The sequence below is a fragment of the Zosterops lateralis genome (genome assembly GCF_965231275.1).
Source record: "Zosterops lateralis genome assembly, chromosome: 6".
Taxonomy (NCBI): Eukaryota; Metazoa; Chordata; class Aves; order Passeriformes; family Zosteropidae; genus Zosterops; species Zosterops lateralis.
Window position 1 is genome coordinate 7,848,898 of NC_139761.1, and position 24,617 is coordinate 7,873,514.

General features: G+C 39.2%; 1 protein-coding gene across 1 annotated transcript in view; it reads left to right on the plus strand.

Moving 5' to 3' along the window:
- Nucleotides 1-385: 385 nt before the first annotated feature.
- The window catches only part of NUDT14 (nudix hydrolase 14), a 59,032-nt gene continuing 34,800 nt past the window's right edge, over nt 386-24,617 (plus strand). The window contains exon 1 of the mRNA XM_083863725.1: nt 386-535. Coding sequence (XP_083719851.1) covers nt 455-535 — 81 coding nt within the window. The 5' untranslated portion in view covers nt 386-454. The remainder of the gene's footprint in view (nt 536-24,617) is intronic.

The following is a 24,617-nucleotide window of genomic DNA, read 5'->3' on the forward strand; positions in this document are numbered from 1 at the left end:
GAATAAATGGCCTTAAAGTAAGAGAAGGGAGATTCAGAATAGATAGTGGAACCATTTTTTTCACTGTTATAACGGTCAGACATGGGAACAGGCTGCCCAGGGAGATGGCGGAGTCACCAGTCCAAGTGGTATCTGGACCTCGCACTGGGCAATGTGGTTTAGTGGTTTAAAGGTTAGAGCAGCAGCCTGAGGTGGACGCTTGAACCGGATGATCCTAAAGGGCTCTCCCAACCATGGTGATTCTGTGAATAAAGGCGGCGAGGCTGCTGTACCCCGGTTTCGGGGGTGAAAGGCAGCACTCCGTGATTCCGGCTCTCTCCGAGGGCGCCGCAGCCGCGTCCCGTCAACTCCGGGGCCGCTCCCGGCCCGGCCCGGCGGCTGCGCGCCTCGCCCCTTCCTCCTCCTCCTCCTTCTCCTCCTCCTCCTGCCGCGGCCGCTGCCCCCCCCGGCAGACATGGAGGCCATCGAGGAGCTGGCGGTCCAGCCCTGCACCTCCTCCCTCTACCTGCGGCCTTTCCGCCTCTCTTACCGGCAGGTGAGTGGCGCCGCCGGCCCGCCCGCCCGCCGTGCCCGGTCCGTGCGGGGCCCCTCAGCCCCGCCTGCGCCATCTTGGAGCAGCGCCGGGGCCGCCGCTTGCAGCCGGTGTCACCTCATGGAGCGGTGTCACCTCACGGAGCGGTGTCAGCTCATGGAGCGGTGTCACCTCATGCAGACGGCGCCCCCTCAGCCCGCCCTGAGGTGGGGCTGGATCGGGGCAGCGCCGGTGGCCCGACAGACCGCGGGGTCGCTGCCGTGCGGTGCCACCGCTTCCTGTGTCCCCGTGGGTGTTCTGTCCCCTTGGGTGTTCCCTGTGCCCGCCGCCCACGCGGGGCTGGGGCTGTCACTGTCACTTCCACCCCGTGCTGGTGTTCGGGTTCACCCCTCGGTTTGGGCCTTGCTTTGGTGTGGGTTGTTCACATCATGAGAACCCTTTGCTGTCCAGACCTCAGCCAGGCCATCAGTTTCATCCACGAGTGTTTATACGGGTGTGGGGCATCTCTCTGCTGAGGACAGACTGCGGGACTGGCCTGTTCAGTCTAGGGAAGAGGAGACTGAGAGGAGATCTCATTAATGTATATAAATGTCTCAAATGTGGGTGCCAAGAGGATGGTGCCACACTCTCTTCAGGGATGCCCAGTGACAGGATGAGGAGCAGTGGCCATAAGTAAAACAGAAGTTTCACTTCAGCATAAGGAAGAACTTTACATTGAGGAGCAGGCTGCCCAATGGGAGGTCACAGAGTTTCCCTCTCTGGAGACATTCCAAACCCACCCGGACTCATTTCTGTGTTCCCTGCTCCAGGTGACTCTGCCATGAGGGGGTTTGGACTGGCTGATCTCCAGAGGTCCCTTCCCACCCTGACTATTCTGTGATTCTGTGAATAGCCTCGATGCCTGCAGGTGGGAAGCAGGGAAAAAATTCCTGTCCCTTACCATGTCTATATCAACATGAGTCACCTTTCACAGGATCACTGAGAACTGGTACCTCCAACAATGGCAAGAATATGAGATTTGAAAGGAAAGTCACTTGTCATGGTGCAAAGTATTGCATGTTCCTTGGATGCTTTCCTTGGGCCTGGTTGTTGGTTGGTCCAGGGTGAGGTTTTATCCAGGCAGAGTGTAGAAGTGGAAGGAAAAAAGGGGAAGGAGAGTTTGGACAGCCCTAGAAATGGATGATGGAAAACACATCTCTCATTCCTCCTTTGCTTTGCTCTTAAATACATCAATTGGAAAGGCAGAGCACGAATGTATTGAGTCCAACAGTGAGATAAAGTACAGAAAATGAATAGTAAGGGTTCAAGTAGGTTTCATCAAAGCAGATGGGCTGATTTTTAACATTAAAAAGAATACATTTTATACATGATTTTCCTCAAGAAAGTTCTCATTGGTTGGGATAAATAAACCATTTTGATTCAGGAAATCTGAGAGCTCTACACTGAATTATATCTTTTTAGGTAAACCTGAAAAACATTCTTTCACATTCTGAATTTTTGCTGGCTTAGTTTACAAGTTATGGGTCTTTCTACTTAATTTCATTTTCATTTCTGAGTCATCCTCTATTTACATGAAAAAGGGGATTTAATTAAAATGTTTGAAACACTATTGCAAAATTACATTTAATTGAAGAGATGTGCCTTAGATGTGATGGGCATTCTAAAGAAGAAATAAGGATATGTTTTATCATGTGCTGTGAATTGACAGACACCAGCCTTGCCACTAAGTGAAATAGACTTGCCCATTTTGCTATTTCCTCTCCTTGCACAAGTCTCTGTGCAGCAACTGAGTGAGCTGGACCAGGGTCAAACCTAATCTGGCCAGAAAAAGAAGTCGATTTTAAGCTAAACAAGATCAGTGATTCAGTTCATTATGCTGGCAGAGGGGAGGTGGTAATGTGGTAGTTCGGGGCCTGGTGAGGGCAGAGATTGTTTCTCTTGGCTGCAGCACTGTCTTGAAATGAACTTTAAAATGTAGTTTCTATGGCATCTGTACAGAGGCTGGCTTGGGTCCAGCCTGCTGAGAGTGTGAGCTCAATGTGAGCACAACTCTCTGTACCTGACCTGAGAAACAGGCCCTACATTTCTTGAAACACATTTTGCATTCTAAAACTTGACTTACTAATGAGAGGAAACACTAAATATTTTCTCTCATTTGACTAATTGTTTCAAAAGCATTTAAGTCTGTTGAAAAGTCCATTAAACAGTCAAGTGTCTAAAATCCAAGAGAGTTAGGTGCCTTTTCTGCTTAAGATTTTTTGAAAATTTCACCACTCCTCTAAAACTGACAATTGTTTCCAAAATCTAGCCCTTGATCTTAATGCTTTTATGCTGAGTAGGTCTTCCCTTGTCCAACTATTTTAATTCACTTGCTGGAAAAAGAAAAGAAACTTTTCTTCTTCCCAGTTCCTAATTGCTGTATTTTACAGTAACATTAATTTCCCCCTTCCATGAATTCCCTGCACTTGCTTGCTGAACTTGACCCAAATCTAATAAAGAAGTCTTTCTGGATAACAGAATAATCTAGTGGGGAAAACTTGAATAATGCCATTTGTTGCACTGTGAAGACTGCAACTAGTTTGGATGCTTAAATTATACAATATGTGGCATTATGCTGTAATTGGAAGGCTTGGGGTGGTCTTATAGGTATGTTTTGTGAAGCTATGGCACACCCCCTATAATTCATTGTAGTCCAGAGAAGATTAATTGATGCAATTTTTGGTGTTTATATAATATTAATGAAGGCTAACTGGGGCCTTGAAGACTGAGAATTTGAAATTTGTTTTCAAAGAGGTATATTCCTAAAATAGGCGTTGATGTTTAACATATATCTTCTGTCCAAGGACATACAGAAAGTGAGAGGGTTTTTTGTTAATTTGTTTTCTTTCACAACTACCGCTTTTCTGTACAAATAGGAAATTGAAATAATTTTTACATACAGTGTAGGATTTTGTGATTATTTCTAAGCATTCATGAATGCTTAAGTAACAGCATTAATTTCTAGACATTCCATATCAAAATTATGCTACTAGTGTGGAGATAATTTGAATCCTACTACTGTATGTAATACAGCAAGATCTTTAACATAAACATAAACTTTATTATTTTAAAGATAAATTTAGATAGGTGATTCACATTTCAGTGTACCCTGTTAGTCTGATTTTATCCATTCAACTTGCACCTCACTGAGTTGTAAACCACTGTTGTTCTAGCAGCATTACAGACCACTCCAAATCTGTAAGGCATCAGAAGAGGATCCGTTTGGGGGCTGAAATCTAAACAAAATGATGAGTAAATTATCTCAGTTGGTCAGAGCATGGTGCTAATAACACCAAGGCCACAGGCTCAGTCCTGTATGGGCTATTCACTGAAGAGCTGGATCAGTGATCCTCATGGGTCCCTTCCAGCTCAGAATATTCTGTGATTCTGGAAATACTTCTGTAAACCCACACAGTTTACACATCTGAAGGAGGCTGTGGTCACACCTGATGAGGGGTGGAGCCACAGATCATTGTCTGCCTGCTCTCAGAGGCATTTTACACATTTACAGTTGCAGGCCCAAGGATTGCATTAATGTTTTGGCCAGCTGAGTATTTTCCTTGGACATACAGATGCTGAGACTGGGAGCTGTGGACAAACACAACAACAGAGCTGTGTGGACATAGAACCCAGTTAGGCAATTACTGTCATGTCAGAGAGAACTGCAGCAGTGTCCTTGTAGGTTTGTACTTGAGTCCCAAGTTCCCCTGTGCTGTAAGAACTTGAGTCATCCTCCAGACTGTGTTTGGTTACATATAGAAACACTCTTCCAAAAGACCGTGGGAAAAATGTCACTTTCTGGCTCTTTCACTGAAGTGAGGATTGTAAGAAATCATGGCAGTTCCTGAAGTTACAGCAATTTATGCCCATGGTGGATTCTGTTCTTCCCATGGAGGGTCATGAGAGCTTTTCACATAAAGTGTTTCATCATCCTCTCCTTCTGCTCATCTGTATTTTATATGGAAGCAATGAGTTCTGATTTTTTCCTGTAGAGCATAAAAGTAGGTGTATACCCTTCTGAAAGACTTCTAGGTTTCAAAACTTTCAGATTGAGACACCCTGCAGCTTTGTATTGGGCATCCAAGGAATGGAGAATAGCCTGATTTTGCTGGACAAATCGCTGTACCAGTCACTCACTTAAATGATTAGTTCTGTCTTTGTGTAGTGCAAAGGTAGAAATGGAAGTGCAGACAAGGAGTTGTGGAATTCAGCAAGCTGCAGTCAGATTTTGGTGAGGGCCAATATGGAGGGGTAAATACAGATTAAAATTGATTATATTCTTCAAAATAGGTGTCTAACAGATTTTCAAGAGGGACCTGAGCTCCTATTTGGGATTCTCAGCTATCAGTCCTGTTCCAAGTGGGGCCCTTAGTCAAATCAACCATGTTTGAAGTGAGGTAGCCTGGGTTTGAGAGCTGGACAAGGTACCTCACTTAGTTTGAGGAATGTTCTCTTCATTTTGTCAGTAGGAACCCTATGTTCCTATGCATTTTGGTTCTGCTTGGTCCAAGAGAAGAAAATTCATTTTTCTCACATAGCGGATAGCATCTGTCTAGCTTTAATGTGTACTTGCCCTCAAAGTGCAAATTGATTTGTTATCTAAATTGGCTTTTTTTAAACATACATCACCTCCTGAAGAATTGGCTTCTTTACCAGGAACTCCATGGTAAATCGCTTTTCACTTTTTCCTATTGAAGTTTTTCTGCTTTTCATAAATAATTTATTCAAGAGACCAGGGGGATGGCTAATGAGAGATTAACTCAATGCCCAAGGGCTAGGGCATTTCCCTGGGATGTGGTAGAGTCAGGCTGCAAGATCTCACTTCAATTAATATTGCTTCCCACATCACAGGAGAGTGTGCTCACTGCTGGGAAACACATTTGTGTGTAAATCTTCAGCTCTCTTTTGTGTATGCTAGCCAGGCACTAGCCTATATATTAGACAAAAAAAAAAAAAAAAAATATATATATATATATATATAAAACCCCATAGTTTAAGAACTCTGCTGAGACTCCATGTCATGAAAGTGGACTCTGAGTAGCAACAGTTAAGGAGAGTCCTTAAGATTTTGAGCATCATAAAGTATCCAAATGGGATTTGAATGCAACAAAGTCTTCTTAATCAGCACCTGAGCAGGGAGGGATTTCAGAGGTTCTGCATGTTGGATTTGGACCCTTACACAGGGTTTTGACAGAGCTATGGTGGATCTTGCTGTAGAAATTTAGGAAATTACTGCATGAAGGTTTTTCCCTCTGCTAATGGTTCTTATCCCCTGGGAATCAGCAGAAGGTGGCTTTGCTCCAGCTCTTGCTCTGTTGTTCCAATTCAAACCCACTGCCATCAGTCCTTTAAGCCAAATCACTGAGCTTTGCACAGAACTAAGTGAATTGCCTTTGCATATTCTTTTTTTTTGTGACCTCTGTGCTAGGGACAGCACCCTTCAAAGGGGGAGGCAGAGCATCCATCAGCTGGGGGGAAAGCATCTCGCTGGGAGAATAATACCTTGAGCTGTTACAGAAACTTTTGTCCAGAGCTCACATATCAAAGCCTTTGTGGGTCTTGCCCAGACTCCTATACCTTTGTTTTTGAAAGTTGTTCTGGCAGGGCAGCTCTTGCCACTGTTTCCTTGCATTGTATAAACATATATGTGCGTTCTGCCCAGGAACTTTTAGAAGTTTGCCACCAGACTAGAACTAACTGTCAGTAATTTTCCCGGTGTGTTTGTATGTGAGTGAGTTTGTGTTTTGAGTCTGTGGAATGGTTAATGGGCATCTGTTTCAATGATGCCTGTGGGATAAACCCCAAAAACTCCGTGCATATCAACTGAATCATGCAGCCAGTAGTGGTAAATTGGAACTATTTGCTCTTTTCTGAACTTCACATTCCTTCCACACTTCAGAGTAGGTCAATGCCTTAGCATCACATTTCCTCTATTGATTTAATACTTAGAATAATTTCTTTTAAAGTTAAACATGAAAAATGCTCCCTTCAAGTTCATTTTAATGCATGATGTTTTTCATTCACTGTTAAGGGAACTAAACTATTATATCTTTGAGTTTTGCAGTCATTCTAAAGCAATTTTTACACCTCATGAACTTTTTAATGGGTAGAAAATGTGCTTCATGAGCAGGGTGCAGTTCATCAGTGAAGAAAGAATTTCTTCTGATCCGAGTTTGCTGCTGCTTTCTTTTGTGACCATGACCACTGTGTCTTACGATTTTTACTGTCTTGGAGATGTCATCAAGATTAAAATATGTGTATACATGGAGAAAGAAGTGAGGCCTGTATCATTAATACCATGAAAACTTTGAAGATGAAAAAGCAAAGCAGGGCAGTGTAGCAATGATATTAACAATCTTATTTTGCATTTAGGAATTTTTGTATGTGGTAATAGAAACATGAATGTGCCCAGCTGCCTGAAATATTCTCTGGAACTTCCGTCTGCTTTTTTATAAACATAAAACATTCTTTTCTGTTTTGACAGTTAAAAATTATGCTATTGAGGGAGTAAACAGATTTTTAAGTTACCTGTTCAAACAAGTAAGTCTTCTGTTGAATCTTCAAAAGGTTCCAGTAGTAGGAAATATGTTACCAAGTAACACATTTATTTGCAGTTCATTTTTTTAAAGCAGTAGTGCAGTGAAAGGAGATGCCATTTTTTCCCTGTGAAGTTTGTCTCATTTTCTTCAGCTTGTCAAGTCTGTTATGTCAGTGTTGAGTATTAATCCTAAATGGAAACATACTGCTTCCAGCTCAGGGAGTCCCTGAGCTGCAAATTGCAGGAGTCTGAGAGTGTTTTAACAATATATTCTTCCTTGGGCTTCTTGCCTTCTGTCAGAGGTAGATCCTGGATGAGACTGATTTTTGATCTGACTGCTGTTGTGTTAACAGTGAATGCAATTGAGGTGCAGTATAATTCTTTCATATGGGTGAAAGAAAAGAAAGGAAAGTTTTTGCAGAGACAGCATTAGGGAGTTAACATAATTTCCTTTGAGAGAAATGGTGTTCTCTGCAATTAGAACACAGATTTAAGAAAAGGAACTAAGTAATCTAGGCATATCTGCTTCTGGCTCTGCCATATGCTTTGAATTCAACTCTGAAAATTTGTACAAGTTATTTTTGTATAAGACACTTACAAATTACTGAAGGGGGAAATGAGAAGCATTAGTTAGTTAATAAGAGCAGTAGTTGAAAAGAACACTAATATTTCTTTTTGTTTCAGTGAAATTATGTTGTGTTAGTCTTAATTTCTTTATCCAGCATGCTTTGACAAGTGAATGTAAGCTTTGAAGTAAATGCACGAGAAGTAGTTGACAGTGACAAAACTTCGTATTTTTAGGTCAGTCATACTACAATTTAACACAGACAGCAAATGTCACGTAGTGGAAAGAATAAGGCTTTGTTGAGCACCTTTTGTAGCTGAAATGTGTCTGCACTTACATAAACGATCAGTAAAATCTCATTTAATGCCATCAGAGTACTTGGGTTACTGCACAGTAACAGTGAAGTTACGGCTGAGTGTAGGAGGAGGTACATAAGTTGTGGTGAGCTTAAACCATCCTTCACAGGTTCTGATATGCAGCTCACTGAGGGCCATTGGAACACTCCTGGGTCATCCATGTGAGGCAAATAAGAAAAGCAGATCAATTATCAGCAAGCTTAATGTGCTACCAAGGCCTGCAGCTTCCCTGGAAGATGTTTCCAGGTCTGCCGATGAAGAAGTTGAAAACCATCAGCTCTGGCAATACCATTCCAGTAGCCTCATCTGCAAGGACTTGTCTGCACAGGACTTTCCTGATTAACTCCAAGTCTCATTCTACAACAAAGAGTCTGGTTCTGTTTACGTTAAACCATTTTCAAAGTACGATTGCACTTTGAATTCATACCCTACCTTAATCCATGTTAACTTTCCAGTGCGTGCCCTAAGGGAGCAGTAAACTAAACTGGATGACTGTGTCCACACAGGGGTTTAATGGAGTTTAAGTAGCAGAATTCAAGTTCATCAAGGTATTTATTTCAGATTCATTTTCTTGATGTCCTGGTATAGACAAGCCCTAAGAATAAAAGTGGTTTAGTTCTAAGTGAATGAACCATGTTATAAAATTCATCACCGAAGTTTTAGTATATTGTTGTGTGTGAAATACAGCTCCTCTAGGGTATAAAGTAGGCTTTTTTGTCTTGTTTGGTACCATCTCTTTTGTAGTAATTGCAGTTAGATCTGAGAAATAAAATAGTGCTCATGTTCTTCCAACAACTAAATGCTGTATTTGTTTTTCAGTTTGGATCAAAATTCACATGTTTACTTAAATAGCAGAAACTTTTTCTCATACAAAAAAATCTGTCATCTGAATCACAATCTCAGCTATGACATTATGTGTATTTGATATGTTTTAAAGCAGATGAACACTGTAAAATTTTAAGTGTTTATAGCAGATCTGAATATCATGGAAATTAGACATTTTCTGTAAATGGCAGTATTCTTTAAAATGTCAGAGTTTGATGTTCTATAGAGGATGAAACTATCCTACTCTATTCCTGAAAATAAGTGTATTTTAAATAATTTTATCTCAACTGCTGCCATATTTAAAATACATTTGTATTTTCAGCTGTAACTCATAAAAGGTCAGCTCCCATGCTTTGAAAACTCTAAAAGTTGATACTGCATAAATGAACATGTTTTACACAGCAGGCATATAATGTTATCTGCCCCTCTGACTTGCACTGAGATTAATTATTCTTCATCATTTTTAACTAAAGTAAAGAACTTAGCTTTTTGGCACTGTCCTTCAGACATTGATCCAAATCTTGTTAATACAGTAACACTAAAGTTTCCTGAAGTTTAAACAAAGCGAGCTCAGTTTTTCTCAGTGGTCAGCTCATGTCACACTAAAGCACTGATCACTGATCAAAACAGCATTAATTATTTGTTTCACGTTGAGGTTGCTGTGTCAAAATCCTTTAAATACCTCTTGGAGCAGAGAGGGAATCTTACGGCCTGTGACAGAGCAGCTGGTGTGGACATGGGCTGATGCCCCAGTTGACAGGTTGTTGGATTAGAAAGAATATCAAAGGCAGTGAGTAAGATTAGGGATAAGTGAACATCTGACAGCAGTTTGCAGCAGGGGAGAACAGATGATAAACAATGGGAGCGGGGTGCGTGGGGGGGGTGAGAGGTGAGAAGGCCATGGGAAAAGTGTGGCGGCAATCACTAAAGCTCCAGGTTGCTGAGCCTCATGAATAGAACAGGAAATGGGATTTGCTGGGACAGATGTGCTGAGTGGTGATGAATACATTATAGGGAAATGAGGCTAAACTCCTGAAGGTGAGGGATGTTCTTTCTCTGAAAATAGAAAATATGGGAAAAGAAATGTTTACACCTCTTGTAAATTAATGTAGAAAGAAGTGATGCTAATGCTAATTTTATTTAAATTATTATTCTGCAGGAGCGTTCATGATAAACTCTAAGTCATGTACTTCCAGCATAACAGTCTTACAGTGCTATTGCAAATACAGGATTGAAAGTGTTTATTTTAGTCATAAGACTGCACAAATGGTGGAATAGTTTGAATGATGGAACAGCCTGGAATTGAGGCTCTGACTGGATAATGCTTAGAAGCATATTCTGTATCTGGCATGTATTACATAGCACTCACATAACATATGTTTGATCCTGCCACTGTTAAGAGACTTGTACTGAGTGATCTTGTGAGGTCCTTCCAGCCTTAACATTTTTTCAATTCTGTAAAGTAATTGAATGCTTGTAGAAAATCATACATAACTCTTCCTGTTCCTTAGGGTATTGTTTCTTTGCTTCTTGGATTTCCTCAGTTTATATTCTTTATGGATCCTTTTCCAATATTTATGATATAGTTATGTCAGAAAGCCAACAGAAACTTTCTGCATGTTTGCTTATATGGGGCTGTATGTCAGTTTTTTGACTTAGAATTTCTTATGAGTTTTTTTTTTCCAAATTTTTTTAGAGAAAAACTCATAAAAAAAAAATCTCACACTAACATTTTAATGATGTATTGCTTTAGCTAAAGACAGGACAAGCAGAAAGCATCGTTGTTAATGTTCTGAGAAAGTACCAATAAGATTTGTCCACAAAACATGTAGAAATTTATTCCACAATGTATTCTCACAGTTTGAGTTGGTAAAATAATGTAGAAACACAAACTGTGTGAGTCACCAACTGGAAAACATAAAGCTGAATGTTGTGAGGACAAGAGGTGACTTAGCTGTAATGGGAATGCCCACCATCTGTCCTTCCTGACCTCAAATCCCTCATATGTGCTGCCCCTGTCCTCAAGTTGAGGAGGCATGAGGCTGGCCTCCTTTAGTCCCCTTTACTCCTAGCCGTGTGTACTGGAACTGTCGCTCTCATTTGTAAAAGAACAAGGACTTGTAAACAGAATCTAGGATTAATGTGTCCCGTAGCTCTGCTTCATGGAATTGGCTGTTCATGTTTGAGAAATTCCATGTTTGGTATCTTGACCACAGTGACATCACTTGAACACAGCAGCTGAAGAGTCAATACAGCTTTGGGGTTACAGATGTTCCACAAAATTAGCAATCAATGAAATTTGTCCTTCAGTCAGCCATAATTAAGGAAAATGAAATTATGGCGAGCAGAGCAAAACAGAGACTGAAAAAAGTCGGCTCTACTGATTTTAATTTGCATAAGTACTGTCCTAATAGGTGTGTTTTCCATAAAACTGTGATTTCTGCATTTTCATCAAACTATAACCAAAGAATTTACCATTTGTTATAGGCAATTCCCATTTTAAAGATCATTTACAATTGGCTTGCATAGTTCTTTACTTTATGTCCCAGTATTGAAAATGTTACAGGGTCACTGTCATGCAAGTTTCAGAAATACTGTAGTAACTATATATAAACCACTAGTCAATTAATCACCAATTATTTCAATTTGCTGAATGCCAGTAGTATATGGTATTTAAGTAACAGGTACATGTCTCACTAGTAGTGCCCTCTATTAGCATGGATGACAGATTAGAAGGTGTTCACAAGTTACTTGAATCTTTCTGTGTATTACTTTTTTCCCATTGGGAAGATGATAAGAGGGCTGCCTCTGTGGGAATCAGATTTCAGTTGAGTCTAGCAAAATTGAGAGGTAAAAGTGAAATTAAGGAAAGAGCGGAATCTGGAGCTCATTGCATCTGTCACTTTGAACTGATTTTTGGGAGGGGGTGGGGAGAAAGGACAGGATGAAAAGCCCTGAGGATCTTTGTGAGGAGGGTCTGTGAGAAAGTCTTAGGAGAAAAATCTAAAGATTGTTCCTAAGCCTTGGCTTCTGTTAGCCCCCTGCTGCTGTTCTTCATCAAGTTGTTTTAATGGCTTTCAAAGCAAGTGAGTGGAAAATGGTTTCTCTGGAACTTTAAGGAGCCTGAACTGAAAACTGTCATTGCTTTATAAGTAAAACACATCAAAGATTGATGGAAGAATTGCTTGTTAAACACATTGTAGATTTAATTAAAAAAATGGCTGATATCATAAAAGAGACATCAGATCATCATAACTGCCTAAAGGTGAAAGTTTAATGGCTTGTCATCTGCTCAGGAACCTGTGTTAAGTATCTCTTTCATAGCTTTTGTGACCCTCTATATGTCTGCAAGATGTTTTTTTTTCCACGAATGTTGCGGGTTTTTTCATAATGTGTAGATGGAAAAGTACCAAAGCATAAAAATATGTAGGTGGTCGTTATTGTGCTTTTTAATTTTCTCTCTGTCTTTAAGTATGCCCTTTACTGGTATTTTTAATTAACTTGTGCTTCAAATTCTTATCTATTTCTGAAATAGCTGTTTTCTTTTGTGTTGCAGTGCATAATATTTGTTCTTTGTGTTCAGTGTGTGCAAAGTGCATTTGTGTATCCTCTAGTTAATTGCATGTTTCTTCTGGAACCTGCCCTCTCATTTTCCTCTCCTCTCCCCACTGTCAATTCCCTCCACATTCCTCCCAGTCAGAAAACAGTGTGTTTTTTACTGTTCTGTTGTAGATCTCATGCAAAAAAGTGAAGGAAAAAGGTGTGCACTGAAAACAGCATTTTCACTGAAACCATGAGCCTCATTTTTTTAAGCCAAGTGTTTTTTCTGATCTCATGCTGCGTGTGATCAAGGTGCACATTTAGTAAGCAAATACAGACAATTCTTTTTATAGAGTAAAATAATTCCTCAGTAAGCTGATAAAGCACAATATCCATCTTCAGATTTCAAAAATATTCAGTGCTGTAGTTCCAATTTTAATTCACAAGTTCTTTCTGGAGTGAATCAGCTACATCTATGCAGGATCCTGACTCCAGATCTGATTCTATGACATATAGACTCCCAAAAGCCTAAGATGTGATGACTGGAATTACTGGATTTTCTGCAAATGATGATGCTTAGAAATGGTACGTTTCATCAAAAAGGATGACATTATTTGAGTGAAATCTGTAAGTTTTTCATGATGTATGAGATCATTTAAATAGGGAGTAAGAGTATTGACTGTCCAATCAACTACATAGGAATTGGTCACTTGGTGTTATTGTTTTAAGAATTCATTTCAATGATGTTTGTAATTTTAGATGATGTTTTAATTAACTGTAATGGTTGTTTGTGAACTTAAAAGAGATGTAGCATTTTGGTTTTCAGCATAAAAAGATTCTAGACAATAAGTGGGCCTGGCCAGATTTTAAGATCCTTGGCATGAATTTTTGTAACTTTGTGAAATTCCAGCCTTGCTGGATAAAATGATATTTCAGCTTTTCTCATTGATGAGGCCAGGTCCCTTACATTGTTTGTATTCAGTCCTAGTTTGAGCAAATTCAAAAGCAATTTGAGTAACTTTTTTTTTTTTTTTTTTTTTAATGGTAGGTAAGCTGATTGGAGTAGCAGCAGCTCAGTGGTTCTTAACCAGAAATTATATATTGTGACGCACTGAGCTGGAAGTCAAGATGGGGTAAAAATTGGGGAAAACAGTAAATTCATGTGTTGTCTATAACATATAGTGACTAAAAAAATAGTGAGGCTATGATGCTTCTATGTATCTTGTATATATCCAGAACATCTGAAATAAACTATCAGTGTTGACTTTGTTTTGTTTCATTTTGGCTTCAAGACCTACCTTTGTTATCATTGTGGCGCTTAAACTTGTTGAGCTTTTGAAGCAGCAGGATTAGAAGAAAAATTGGCTTTCAAAAATCAAACCTTTTGGCAAATCTGCCTTAGAATTTCATATGTGTGTCTGCACTTAGCTCTCTGCTTTCAGCATTTTAACATTTCTGACACTTGAAAATACTGGACACAGGCAGTTTCTGGCTTACTTTGCAAAGCTGTGTTGCTCTTCAGAGTGACATTTCCATAGCACTGCAGTTTGTGCAGCCTAAAATTTTATCTGTAAATAATTTGATTTGTACTGTTCAGAAAAACTAAAAAACAACATGAGATTATTTCATGTAGTGATAGGACAAGGGAGAACGGCCTTTAACTGAAAGGAGATAGATTTAGATTAGCTAAGAAGATAAATTTAGATTAGCTATTAGAAGGAAACTCTTGGCTGTCAGAGTGGTGAGGCACTGGCACAGGTTGTCCAGGGAAGTTGTGGGTGGATGCCTCATGCCTGGAAATGTTCAAGGACATATTGGATGGTGCTTTGAACAACCTGGCCTGGTGGAAGGTGTCCCAGCCCTTGGAAGAGGGTCTGGAAATTAGTGATCTTGATGGTCTCTTCCAGCCCAAATCATTCTGTGAATATTGGCTTCCTATTCAGTGAAACCAATCACTAATCATTAGTACAGAAATAACTGCCATAGTATTTTTACAGGATAGTTCCACCAAATCTGAAGCACTAATGTCTTCCTGATTGTTTCTGTAAACCACCCTTATTTCCTGTCAAGGAGAGGTGGTTGACCTGTCAGTCTGGAGAACCCTGTTTCTTTTTATCTCATTATTTTCTCTTTGATCTGTCTAGGAGTTCAAACCTCTTGGCAGAAATCTGACAGGACTCATGGGAACATAGGAGCCTCCCTAGAGCATTATGGGACACTCCATAGAGAAAGATTAATTTGTTAAAGTAATCATATAAATGTCAAGATTTAAGTGTAAGAATTATATTGGGCGGTGGGAGAGTCGAGATTTAATCACACCCAGGGGCTGAAAAACTGTCAGGGAAACTATTTCACTAAACGGAAAAGTTGTCAGGATATTCGCTTTTGAAGTATTTCTGAAAAAAAACCTAGATGAATGCCAGTTGGCATTGTGTTTTCCCTCCCCTCTCTCTGTAGATTCTTCTGCAGCCCATAGGAGAGAGCCGTGTCAGGCCTTCCAGTCCTGCACTAAGTGGGATGAGAAACCACACCCAACAGTTGTGCCTTAGGGAAAGAATGAAAGGGAGAGGAAACAACTTTCTGCAGTGCTATGTTATATATATATTTTAGTGAGAAAAGTGTGCCTTGCTCTTGCAAGGGAAGGTGTGTAATTGCCTGTAGTAGTTGTGAATGTTAAATCTTCATTCTCAGACCAGCCCTGCTGACCCACCGTGGGGTGAACTTCTGACCTTCATTCTTTGTCTAAGATTTAGGCTCTTCTGTACATGCTGGGCTGTGCCATTGCATGCTCAGAGTGAAGTCTTAGAGCTTAAAGTGTCTTGGTGTTCTACTGAAGGAGCCAACAGAAGCAACCAAGAAATAGTTTTAACATGCTCACAGGATTCAGTACTGCTGAGAAGATGTGCTCAAAATCCTGGGACCCTCTCTGTGAACATATTTCGAGGAAGTGGTAACCTTGAGTTCCTGTGAGAGATTTGCTGTATAGGACATGTCCTCTCCTGCTCTTACTTCACCATGGAGACACAGCAGTGCTGCACTTGGCTTTGTTCCCAACTTTATTGAGTCTCAGGATGTCCCAAGTGCTGCCTACTCACCTTGGTCAGGCTTGTTAATGCTGGATCTTTGTTGGCAGGGGGCAGCCTGGTGTGTGAGGCAAGGTGTACAGTTCACTGAGCTGTATTTGCTGCATTAACTTGAATGCTGCATCAGAAGTATTTTGTCCTTTGTAACTTATATATGTAAATGAATAGATTTGTTAACTATTTTAAAATCATACTCATGTGATTTGTGATATTTCTCATCAGGTGCATTAGGAAAACCAGGTAACTTGGTAGTTATGCTTGATGATTTTTTTTGTGTTGTTTGGGCTTTTTTTTAAATCAAATTTTGATGATATAACAGTCTACGGACAGGGTTTTTCTTATCAGAATTGTGCTTCAGGTGACACAGTCAGTAGTTAGGGTTTTTTTAAAATTAGAGCAGTGTTCATCAGCTGCATAGTTTTTGAATGCAGATTTATTATCTGTTTAAATGTGGAGTGGCCTGGTGTTGTGGTAGAAGAGGGATAGTTTTATTTTCCCACTGGCTCTTTGTCAGCCAGAAAAGATTTTAATCAGATCCCATATAAGTTGCAGTGGATTGTTAGAATGACTAAAGAGGTAATGAGAAATATTAGACAATTGATGGTGGTGATTAGCTTTTGGCTGAAGTACCAGTGGCAACTTAAACTGTGGTTTTATGATGTTGTCAGTGTTGTTTTCCTGAATGACATAGCAAAATGAATGATGAAAGGACAGTTTCTTTCCTTCCTCTCTTGGATGAGGGTCATGACCTAGGGTAGCAAAGAAGAAGAAATTATGCTTGTAGGCGTAGTGGTTGCCTTGGGACTGATGATTTTAAGATTCATTTACTCCTTCTACCTCCTATACTTGTGTTTGCTTCTCTCCCTGCTGTGCCTGCAGAGATGAGTTGAAAGCCCTAAATCCCAGCAAAGTCAGGGGGGTAAATCTCTCTCTGAGTCAGAGATCCTCCATGAGGCTGTGCTGTACCAGTAACTAATCATGAGTTGTGGGAATGTGATGTGGACCAAAGCACTGTTTGTCCTGTGTGGAGCATTTGGAGAATCCTCCTCCTAAGGGGTTGAAAGGTTATTTGGACTGTACTCACAGGATGAGTACAGGAAGGAGCTCAAGAATATTCAGTGAGAATTCTCATCAACCGTGGGGTCTCGAACTTGCAATGGGTACTTTATATTGAATTTCACTCTGTCTTGAAACAGCTACTACAGACAGACATGATAGGTCTAGGTATGTTATGATGAGTGCAGAATTATTGCCCCTGCCTGTCATTAAATATCACTAGTCTGAAATTTCAGTCAGGCCCTTTATCTTGGTAAGTCATCAAAAGAAGCAGCTGCCAGTGGACAAGAAAAGAAGAAAACAGTTTTTCTGGAGATGTTTTTCATTCTTCTGGTCTCTCAAAAAAACCCAAAAATTAAACAAAATTTATTTTTCTCATAGTTATGTGTGTCTCAGTAAAATTTAGAAGTTTGGAAAATGTTGCCTTTAGTAACTTAGGAGTTTAACTGCCATTTTCCAAAGGAATTTTCAGGAATCAGTCTCAATTAATTTCACTAATGCTCTATCAGGTAGTAGAGCAGAAATAGTTCTGTAATCCTAGACAAATACTGCAGGTAAGGTCCCACCACAGAAATTACATTATTCAATAAAGATGTTTAGGTGCAACTGGGGGGTTCTGGCGTTTGGCTGAAATTGCAGTGATCCAGAGTAAAGTCTAAATTCAATTCTTCCATCTTTCTAGTGAGGGTCTTAAAGGTGAAGGTTATTGAATGCTAAAAAGTGCTTTCATAAATCCCATCTTTTAGAGTTATTAATGAATTATTATAAATTGGGAGTAGGGCTGTGAACCCATGTCTGTGTTCCCCAGGTTAATTTAGTACTGAACTACAAAGGCCATGTTTGTTTGTTTGTTTCCAACTGAAACAATATGCAACCATTTATACAAATAAGGAAAACTCCAGAAAAAGTACTGAAGCACAGAACACCCAGGAGTTCTCAGCAGCCTTTGGTTGAGGTATTTTCCTGGCTTGTATTCTCTTAGCTGGAGCCAGCGGATCTGCCTCCTGAACCTATGTTTCTCAGCCTCTTATTATAGTTATTGCAAATTATGTGAGATTTTTTTCTTGAAAAATAACAGAATAATGTTGGTAAAAGATTACAGAAAAGGCCTTTGCTGGGGTGGTTTTCAGCAGGTATGGGTACAAGTGTGAGATGTGCAATACATCTATTTGAAAGCACAGCACTTATTTACAGTAAAGTATTTTGCTGTCACATCTGCTGAATGCAGTTTCCAAATTATATTATCTCTGTTAAAACTTCTTTTGTTATTAGGAATATATTTCTTATCTACATCCAGTCAAAGTTTCAAATTTTATGTTTTCCTATAGTGTTCTGGAAAAAATAGTGTAAGTAATTTTGTAAATATGGAAGGTGTATGTTCCTTTTATCTCTGCAAAATAAGAAAGTGTGTTACAAACTTCAAAGGGAAAACAGTTTAGTGAACATGGCAAAAAACATGCAGCAACATTTAATAATATAACAGGAATTTATGTAAAAGAACAGTTGAATATTCACTTTAAATTTTATCTTTTGTATACAGTGACAGAGGAGTCTGAAGACTCTACCTGTTAGCAATTGGTTCCTTTTACAGAATTGGATTTAACTTAGGAAATCCCCATCTGTATTTCAACTTATAACTTTAAATTATATGCTGATTGGCAGTAAAATGATGTGAGAAAAGTCATAAATTTGACCTTTGTGCATCTTGTGTTTCTTAATGTCCTTATTCTTTGTAGTATAGATTTCAGTGCACTGCTGTGGATTTGCCTTGGAATAAAGTGTGTTTGATCTGTACGTGCAGTTGTTCCTGATAATTATGTACATTAAAAACAGAAAAACAAGGTGAGAACGGAGATTTGATTTAATTTAATGTACTTATAGATGCTTAATTCTCATGTTTTATAAATTTCATTCAAAGGTAAGCGATCTTAATGATAGCTGAATGCCAAGGTAAACTGCAACAACTCCATTGTTGAAAAGTACACACAAAAAAACAAACTGTGACCTGAAAAGTAAACTTCCAGAGGATTATAGGAGAAAGTTTACTTACACATCAGGTATCTTAGTTGTAATTGTTCTGGCAGTTGATGTACATAAAATGAACAAAGTGGCTTGGCCCAGTATTGCATTAACAGTTGAATAAATTAATGCATTCTCCATTGTTTATTTTACCTCCCAAAGTGTGAAAAAATTGCACCTTTGAACAGTACTCTATTGCTGTAACCATCTGTTTGCAGTTTCATTACACACTCCTACCAGAATAACCTTCTCTTTGAAGAGAAAGTTGATATGGGTTGTAAAAATTACGGTCTCTGACCTTAGGTTTTTATGTCCCTTGAGGTATCCCTGGTGTGGTCTGCACTGGTAGATGTTAAGGTTTCTTCAAGAATTACCTTTATATCTTCCAGCTAATTTCAGATAAGAAGCCCATGCATCAAAGAGTTGTCTGTCACACAGAGCTGAGCACCCCAGTCTCTTGTTCAAGCCTTAAAGTGAGCTGAGGGAGACTCCAGCAACTTTGTCCTGCCCTGCCCAGAACTGCTGTGTCAGCTGGGGCTGGCATGATGTCCTTTAGTGGAAAGGATGTTTCGTCTCCATGGACTTCACTAGCTCAGTCTTACCTCTGAAATTGTTAATATTGTCAATTAAAGCCAATTAGCAGCACAAGTATTTTGCTTCAGGTAGAATGTTCACTTTTAATTCTGTTAAAATGTCATCAGTTTGTGTATTTTTGGATGCATACTCCACAAAGGCACTAAACTCAGTCGTTTCCAACTGAGAAACTTGAATAGGGAAGTTAAAAACTGAAAAATGCCATTATTTATAATCATGATGCTTTTAAAATAAACACTCTGGATAGTTTAGTAACGAAATATTACAAGCTTTGTTTAAAAAGCAAACACTCCCCCCCTTCCTCTTGAGCTTAAACAGTGGCTTGTTTAAAAAACCCAGTAAAATTCCATAACACTTAAACTCTTTTGAAGTAGTTTTTCGACATCAGCAAGTAATTCTGCAAATTGCTTTTGAAGATGAGGCTTCATTTACTCCAGCGTGTGCAGTCTGATGGAGTGGATTAGTGGGTGTGGACTGAAATGGTAATTTAGGCTTTTTTATGTGCATGTGTCTCTCTGTGAAACACTCCCTATTATCAGACACATCTCTGTCCTGGAGTAGTTGTGAGTGGACCAAGGCTGTTCTATTTAATTGTCACTGATGAAGGCTTGCAGTCCATATGGTGGCATTGCATTTATGTTGACTAATAATTTTTCATTATTAATTTTTCACTTTCGTTCTACTCAGTAATTTTTTCAGCAGTTTTTTTTTTTTTTTTCTAGAGAGAAAAAAAAAAAAAAATTAATTAGGTGAGTTCCCAGAACCGGCCCACACAAATATCAGTGGTGGGGTAAGAGTAGAGTAAGGATATGCAGGTGGAGTAGGAAAAGGGGCAGCCTGGTTTTTGTTTGTCTTACACTGTTTTGGGACTCCACCCCATGACAGAGTAACTTCTACTTTGTATTTGAATTAGTAGGTTATAATAAGATAGCCCAGCATAAGACAGTTCCCTAATGCTGAAGTGTACATTCAAAAGGAAAAAAAAAGGTTACTCTACTAATGCAAATTGAAATTATTTTATTGATTTTAATATTTTTTAACTGAGTTGCATGGTTATATACTAGCTGAAAGTGCTTCCTTTCATTTTGAAAGATAATGCAGAACTTTCTCTGAAGTCTGTAATTATATAAAAAGAAGACACCATTTTCCCTGCTTGCTACAAATCAAACCTTTCAAGTAGACAAAAAATTTATGGTAAGTCATTATTTCAAACAGATTTCAGATGCAAAGTAGTCTATTCAAGACAGGATTTTTTTTTTGAGATTAAAAAGTTGAATATTAAATGTCCTTGAATTTTTGACTGTTCATTTGCACTAGGTTTTTGGTTTGTTTGTTTTTTTGGTTTTTTTTTTTTTTTTTTTTTTTGGTGGATGAAGATTTTTAGATACAGCATGGCAGTTCTTTAGCTTCTGTAAACAAAAATCCACCCCACTGATTAATTAATCCAATAAAAATATTCAACAGGAAGCAATGAAGCTTTTGAAATGTATTGAATAGGTATTTTGTTGTCATTTGGAGAACTTCAGGAGTCCAGACTTGCTTTAGCTATCTCAGTTTGATTTCTGTTATTTAAAAAATTCCAAACTTTGTATTTTGAGGGTGATTTTTTTTATTATTATTATTCACATAATTTTTGTATGTGGCATATGCTGAAAATACTATGAAAATTGTTCAGACAAGTCAAGGTAATTTGGTGACTAATTGTCTCTGATAGTGAAGGGAAAATATTAAAGTCCTGAGTTTGTCCTGGAAAGTGCAGTTTCTGTGGGCACATCATTGTGGGCACCAAAAACATTTTGTATTGATTTTATAGAACAGAGAGTTCCAGCATTAATAATTCAGCTTACAAGAAATGGTTTGCATTAGGTTATCAATGCTCATATGTTGCCACCGAAAACCGCTACAGATGTGACATCAGGTTCCATTAGGCTGAAAAAAGAAACGTAACAAGGAAACCTCAACTGATAGAGGCACTTCTGTAGTGAGTGGAGAATGGAAGGGAAAGGGTCATTTACTGAGGGGTGAGGACATAACTTTTAGGGCTTTACTGGAGGAGAAGTCCACTCTGTTTAACCCAGGATCTGGGACTTGAGAAGCAGCAGCTAACACACCTTTCCTGTTGTAGAACCATGTATTTTATAAACCAAAAAGTTCTGAAATACTGAGTTGTTTTTATTTCAAATTTATGTCCTGGCAGCTGTTACTGGTCATAAAAAGGTGAATATGGCTGAAAAGCATTAAGCTGAGACCTCTTAAGGAAATAAAGGTGGCAGGAGGCAGCTGGAGCTGGCTGTGTTGGTGCAGATTTTTGCCTTCATGAGTCAGTTACTTCAGTCGCCAGGCACACTGCTCATGTGGATTAACCTGAGAAAAACCCATGAAATAAAATTACAAGTTCAGTGTTCTCTTGCTATGAAGGTCTGGGCAACAAGTAGACACCTCCACAGGAGAATGCACGATGAATTTCCAGACAGAGGCATTGCTCTTCACATTTATACTAAACTGTGTGAATACATTTGTAGAAGATGGATTGAGCATGAAAATAAGTAATATAAAAACGAGTTTTACACTTTTTGAAAGAAAAGCGTAACCCTCAAACCTTTAAAAAAATTTTTTGAGAGAGGTAAAAAAGCAAAAAATTGGTTATTTCTCTAGGGAGTTTTACTCCTTTGGTCCAGGTAAATCCTTAAACAGAGACCTCACTCTTGCTTGGCTTTGCTGACTCTGGTTTAAGACCGTTATTTGCCAATTAATTATCTTATCTGGTTTTCTGTACCTATAGTATAATTATTTTATTACATGAAGAATGCTCATTATATGCTCCTTTGCATTAAGGACATTAACTGCTTTTGAGTGTTAGGAGTGTGGAAACAGAGTAAATGGAGCAATGAGGACAGAGTTATTTTTATGTTATAATTACTTCAACTTCTCCAGTTGGATTTTTTCAGTTTAGATCTGGAACATTTTCTTCTTGGGTGACTGCTTAAAACCCAGTCCAAATGGTAGAGACTGGGGGATCATGACTGTTATTTGTCATTTTATCCCTCATAACTAGTGCGTGTAGCTTATCTAAATCATAATTTATTTGTCATTTTTCTTAACTGCCTCTGTTTGTTTACATCAACTTTTGTCTGGGCTCTAACTGAATTGTAAGATCACTGAACAGGAACTGTTCCCACTACATGTGTTTCGTGCCTTTCACAATGGGTCGCCAAACCTCATGTTGTCTCTCCTGTAATGTAAACAGAAAGAAGTTAATCATTGTCATGGACAGATTTCTTTTCTTTCCTTTTTACTTGTATATGTGATGGTAATTTCCTTATTTTGGACATATTTTGGACATATGTCTCCTGCATTATAAATGATCGGCCTGCATGGCCTATTACCTTGCTCTTCAAAAATATGTAATACAAGGTACAAAACCTTTTTACTGAGGTGGTTTTGGTGTAACTTTACAGTTCTTGGCCACTTAGAATTTCTCTGCCCACGCAGAAGTTTTCTGTGGATAAACATGGGAGATGACATAAGGCAGTGCCTTTAATTTGGTAACTTTTTAAAATTTTAAATACTTGTATAAGGCAAATAATATAGGAGAAGCTTTAAATAGATTTTGGGTAAAGATTATTTCTCTTTCACTTGTGTGTTGTTTGTCCAGAGCTCATTTCAAGGAGTCATTAAATAAGTGACAATCCAGTGTAAATTTTGTTTTGTTGAATAAATCTCTCAACAGAGTAACCACAGGAAATCTGTTACAGTAGACCTGTGTGTGGAGGATTTATTTTATACACCCTTGTGTGATGTTGTGAAAAAATTATTACACAAAGTTAAAGGAAGCATTTAGAGCAGTTTTGTGAGTGTTCTTTCACTTGTTACACCGTGGTTTCAGTTTACTCTTCGGAATAAGACTTTTAATAAAATCTAAGAAGAATAAGCCTTTTATTACACATGTTTAAAACGTACAAGTAATGTAGTTTGTCTGTAGCTGTTTCAGAAGCTGTCAGATAATTCTTTTGTACATAAGCAAAGCAAACCTCTTGTGCAGCTGCAGGACTTGAGCACTGGTTCATTGAGATGAGGCAGATTGGTGCCCAGAGAAACCTCAGATTTTTTCCCAGGTAGCCAGCTATGAAATAGTGGTTCTATATTATGAGAAATAGTGAATATTTTTTTCACATTCACCATCTCAGTGTGATTCATGATTTTACAGACTTTGGCTGTGTCAGCCTTTAGTGTGGCACAGTACCAAGGTTACTATAAGCTGTGTGGCATGGACCACAGCATCCCTGTCCTTTTTCTTCCTCACCTTGAAACTCAGTAGCATCTTATAACTGGAGTACCACAGCTCTAATTCAATTAAATTATTTTATAAAAAGGATCTAATTCTTTGGGAAGATTCTTGGAATGATCCTTGAGAAAGGGCCTACACCTCTCCCTCTAAAATTGCGTTTAAGTACTTATTCCTTCCATTTGAAAAAGCTGCATCTGCAGAGCAATTTTGAGTCCCAGGAAGGCTGTACAGCACAACCAGACTGAGGGGGTTGGTTTGTTTGGGTTGGGGTTTTTTTGAAAGCCTAGGATTGTTCAGTCTGACAGTGATGAGTACTGGTACCTGTGCAGATACATTACCTCATGTAATAGCTGGTTCAAGAGCTGCTCAGGTGGCAGACTGAGAGGACTGACATGGGCACTGTCCTCAGGGAAAAGAAGGAGGAAGGCACTGAAGCTGTCCCTGGTGAAGAGTAGAAACTCCCAGTGACTTGTGTCAGAGCGTGTCCAGGGTCTGTCACAGGTGGAGCTCACCCAGTACAGCCCTACAGTCAGTGCCAGTGAATGTTTCTACATCATTAGCACAGCAAGTCCTTTTTCTCTTCTTTATTGGCCACCTGGGCTAAGTCTTAGGCGAGTTCCTCTAGCAAACAAGAGTTATCTTTTAGGCATCCTGGCAGGGATTTGACCTTATTGTTCAGATATTTTATTGCCTCAGGTGTTGGAGGACAGCAAAGGACAGCAATATCCCTGGCACACTGATTCTTAAGGCATTTTAGCCAGAGAGCATGTGGCAAAAATAATTTTGATAGGCTGCAGACAAGTCCAAATTATTCGTTACAGACAGTGTAATTATGGCACTGAGCTGGGGCAGGAAGAGTCTTAGGAAAATTATTTTATGGATGGTAGCAGGACAGAGAGTGTGAAGATCAAGTATGGGTGATATAAGCAGCTCTGTGCAGGTAGGAGTCACGTCTGCTGAACTTGCAGCCACTGTCACCACCTGTCTAGCAGAGAGCACTTGGCAGTGCCTGGTTGTCCTGGAATTACTTGAACCAAAAGGCATTGAGTCTCCTTGTGCAGACTGTTGAGCTGGGAGCAAGTGGCTGTTAATTCTGATTAAGTTATCGATGCCATCACCAAGTCAGTCTTACAGACAATGTGGTCTTGTGACACACTTTGCACATTCAGGCAGTACAGAAAT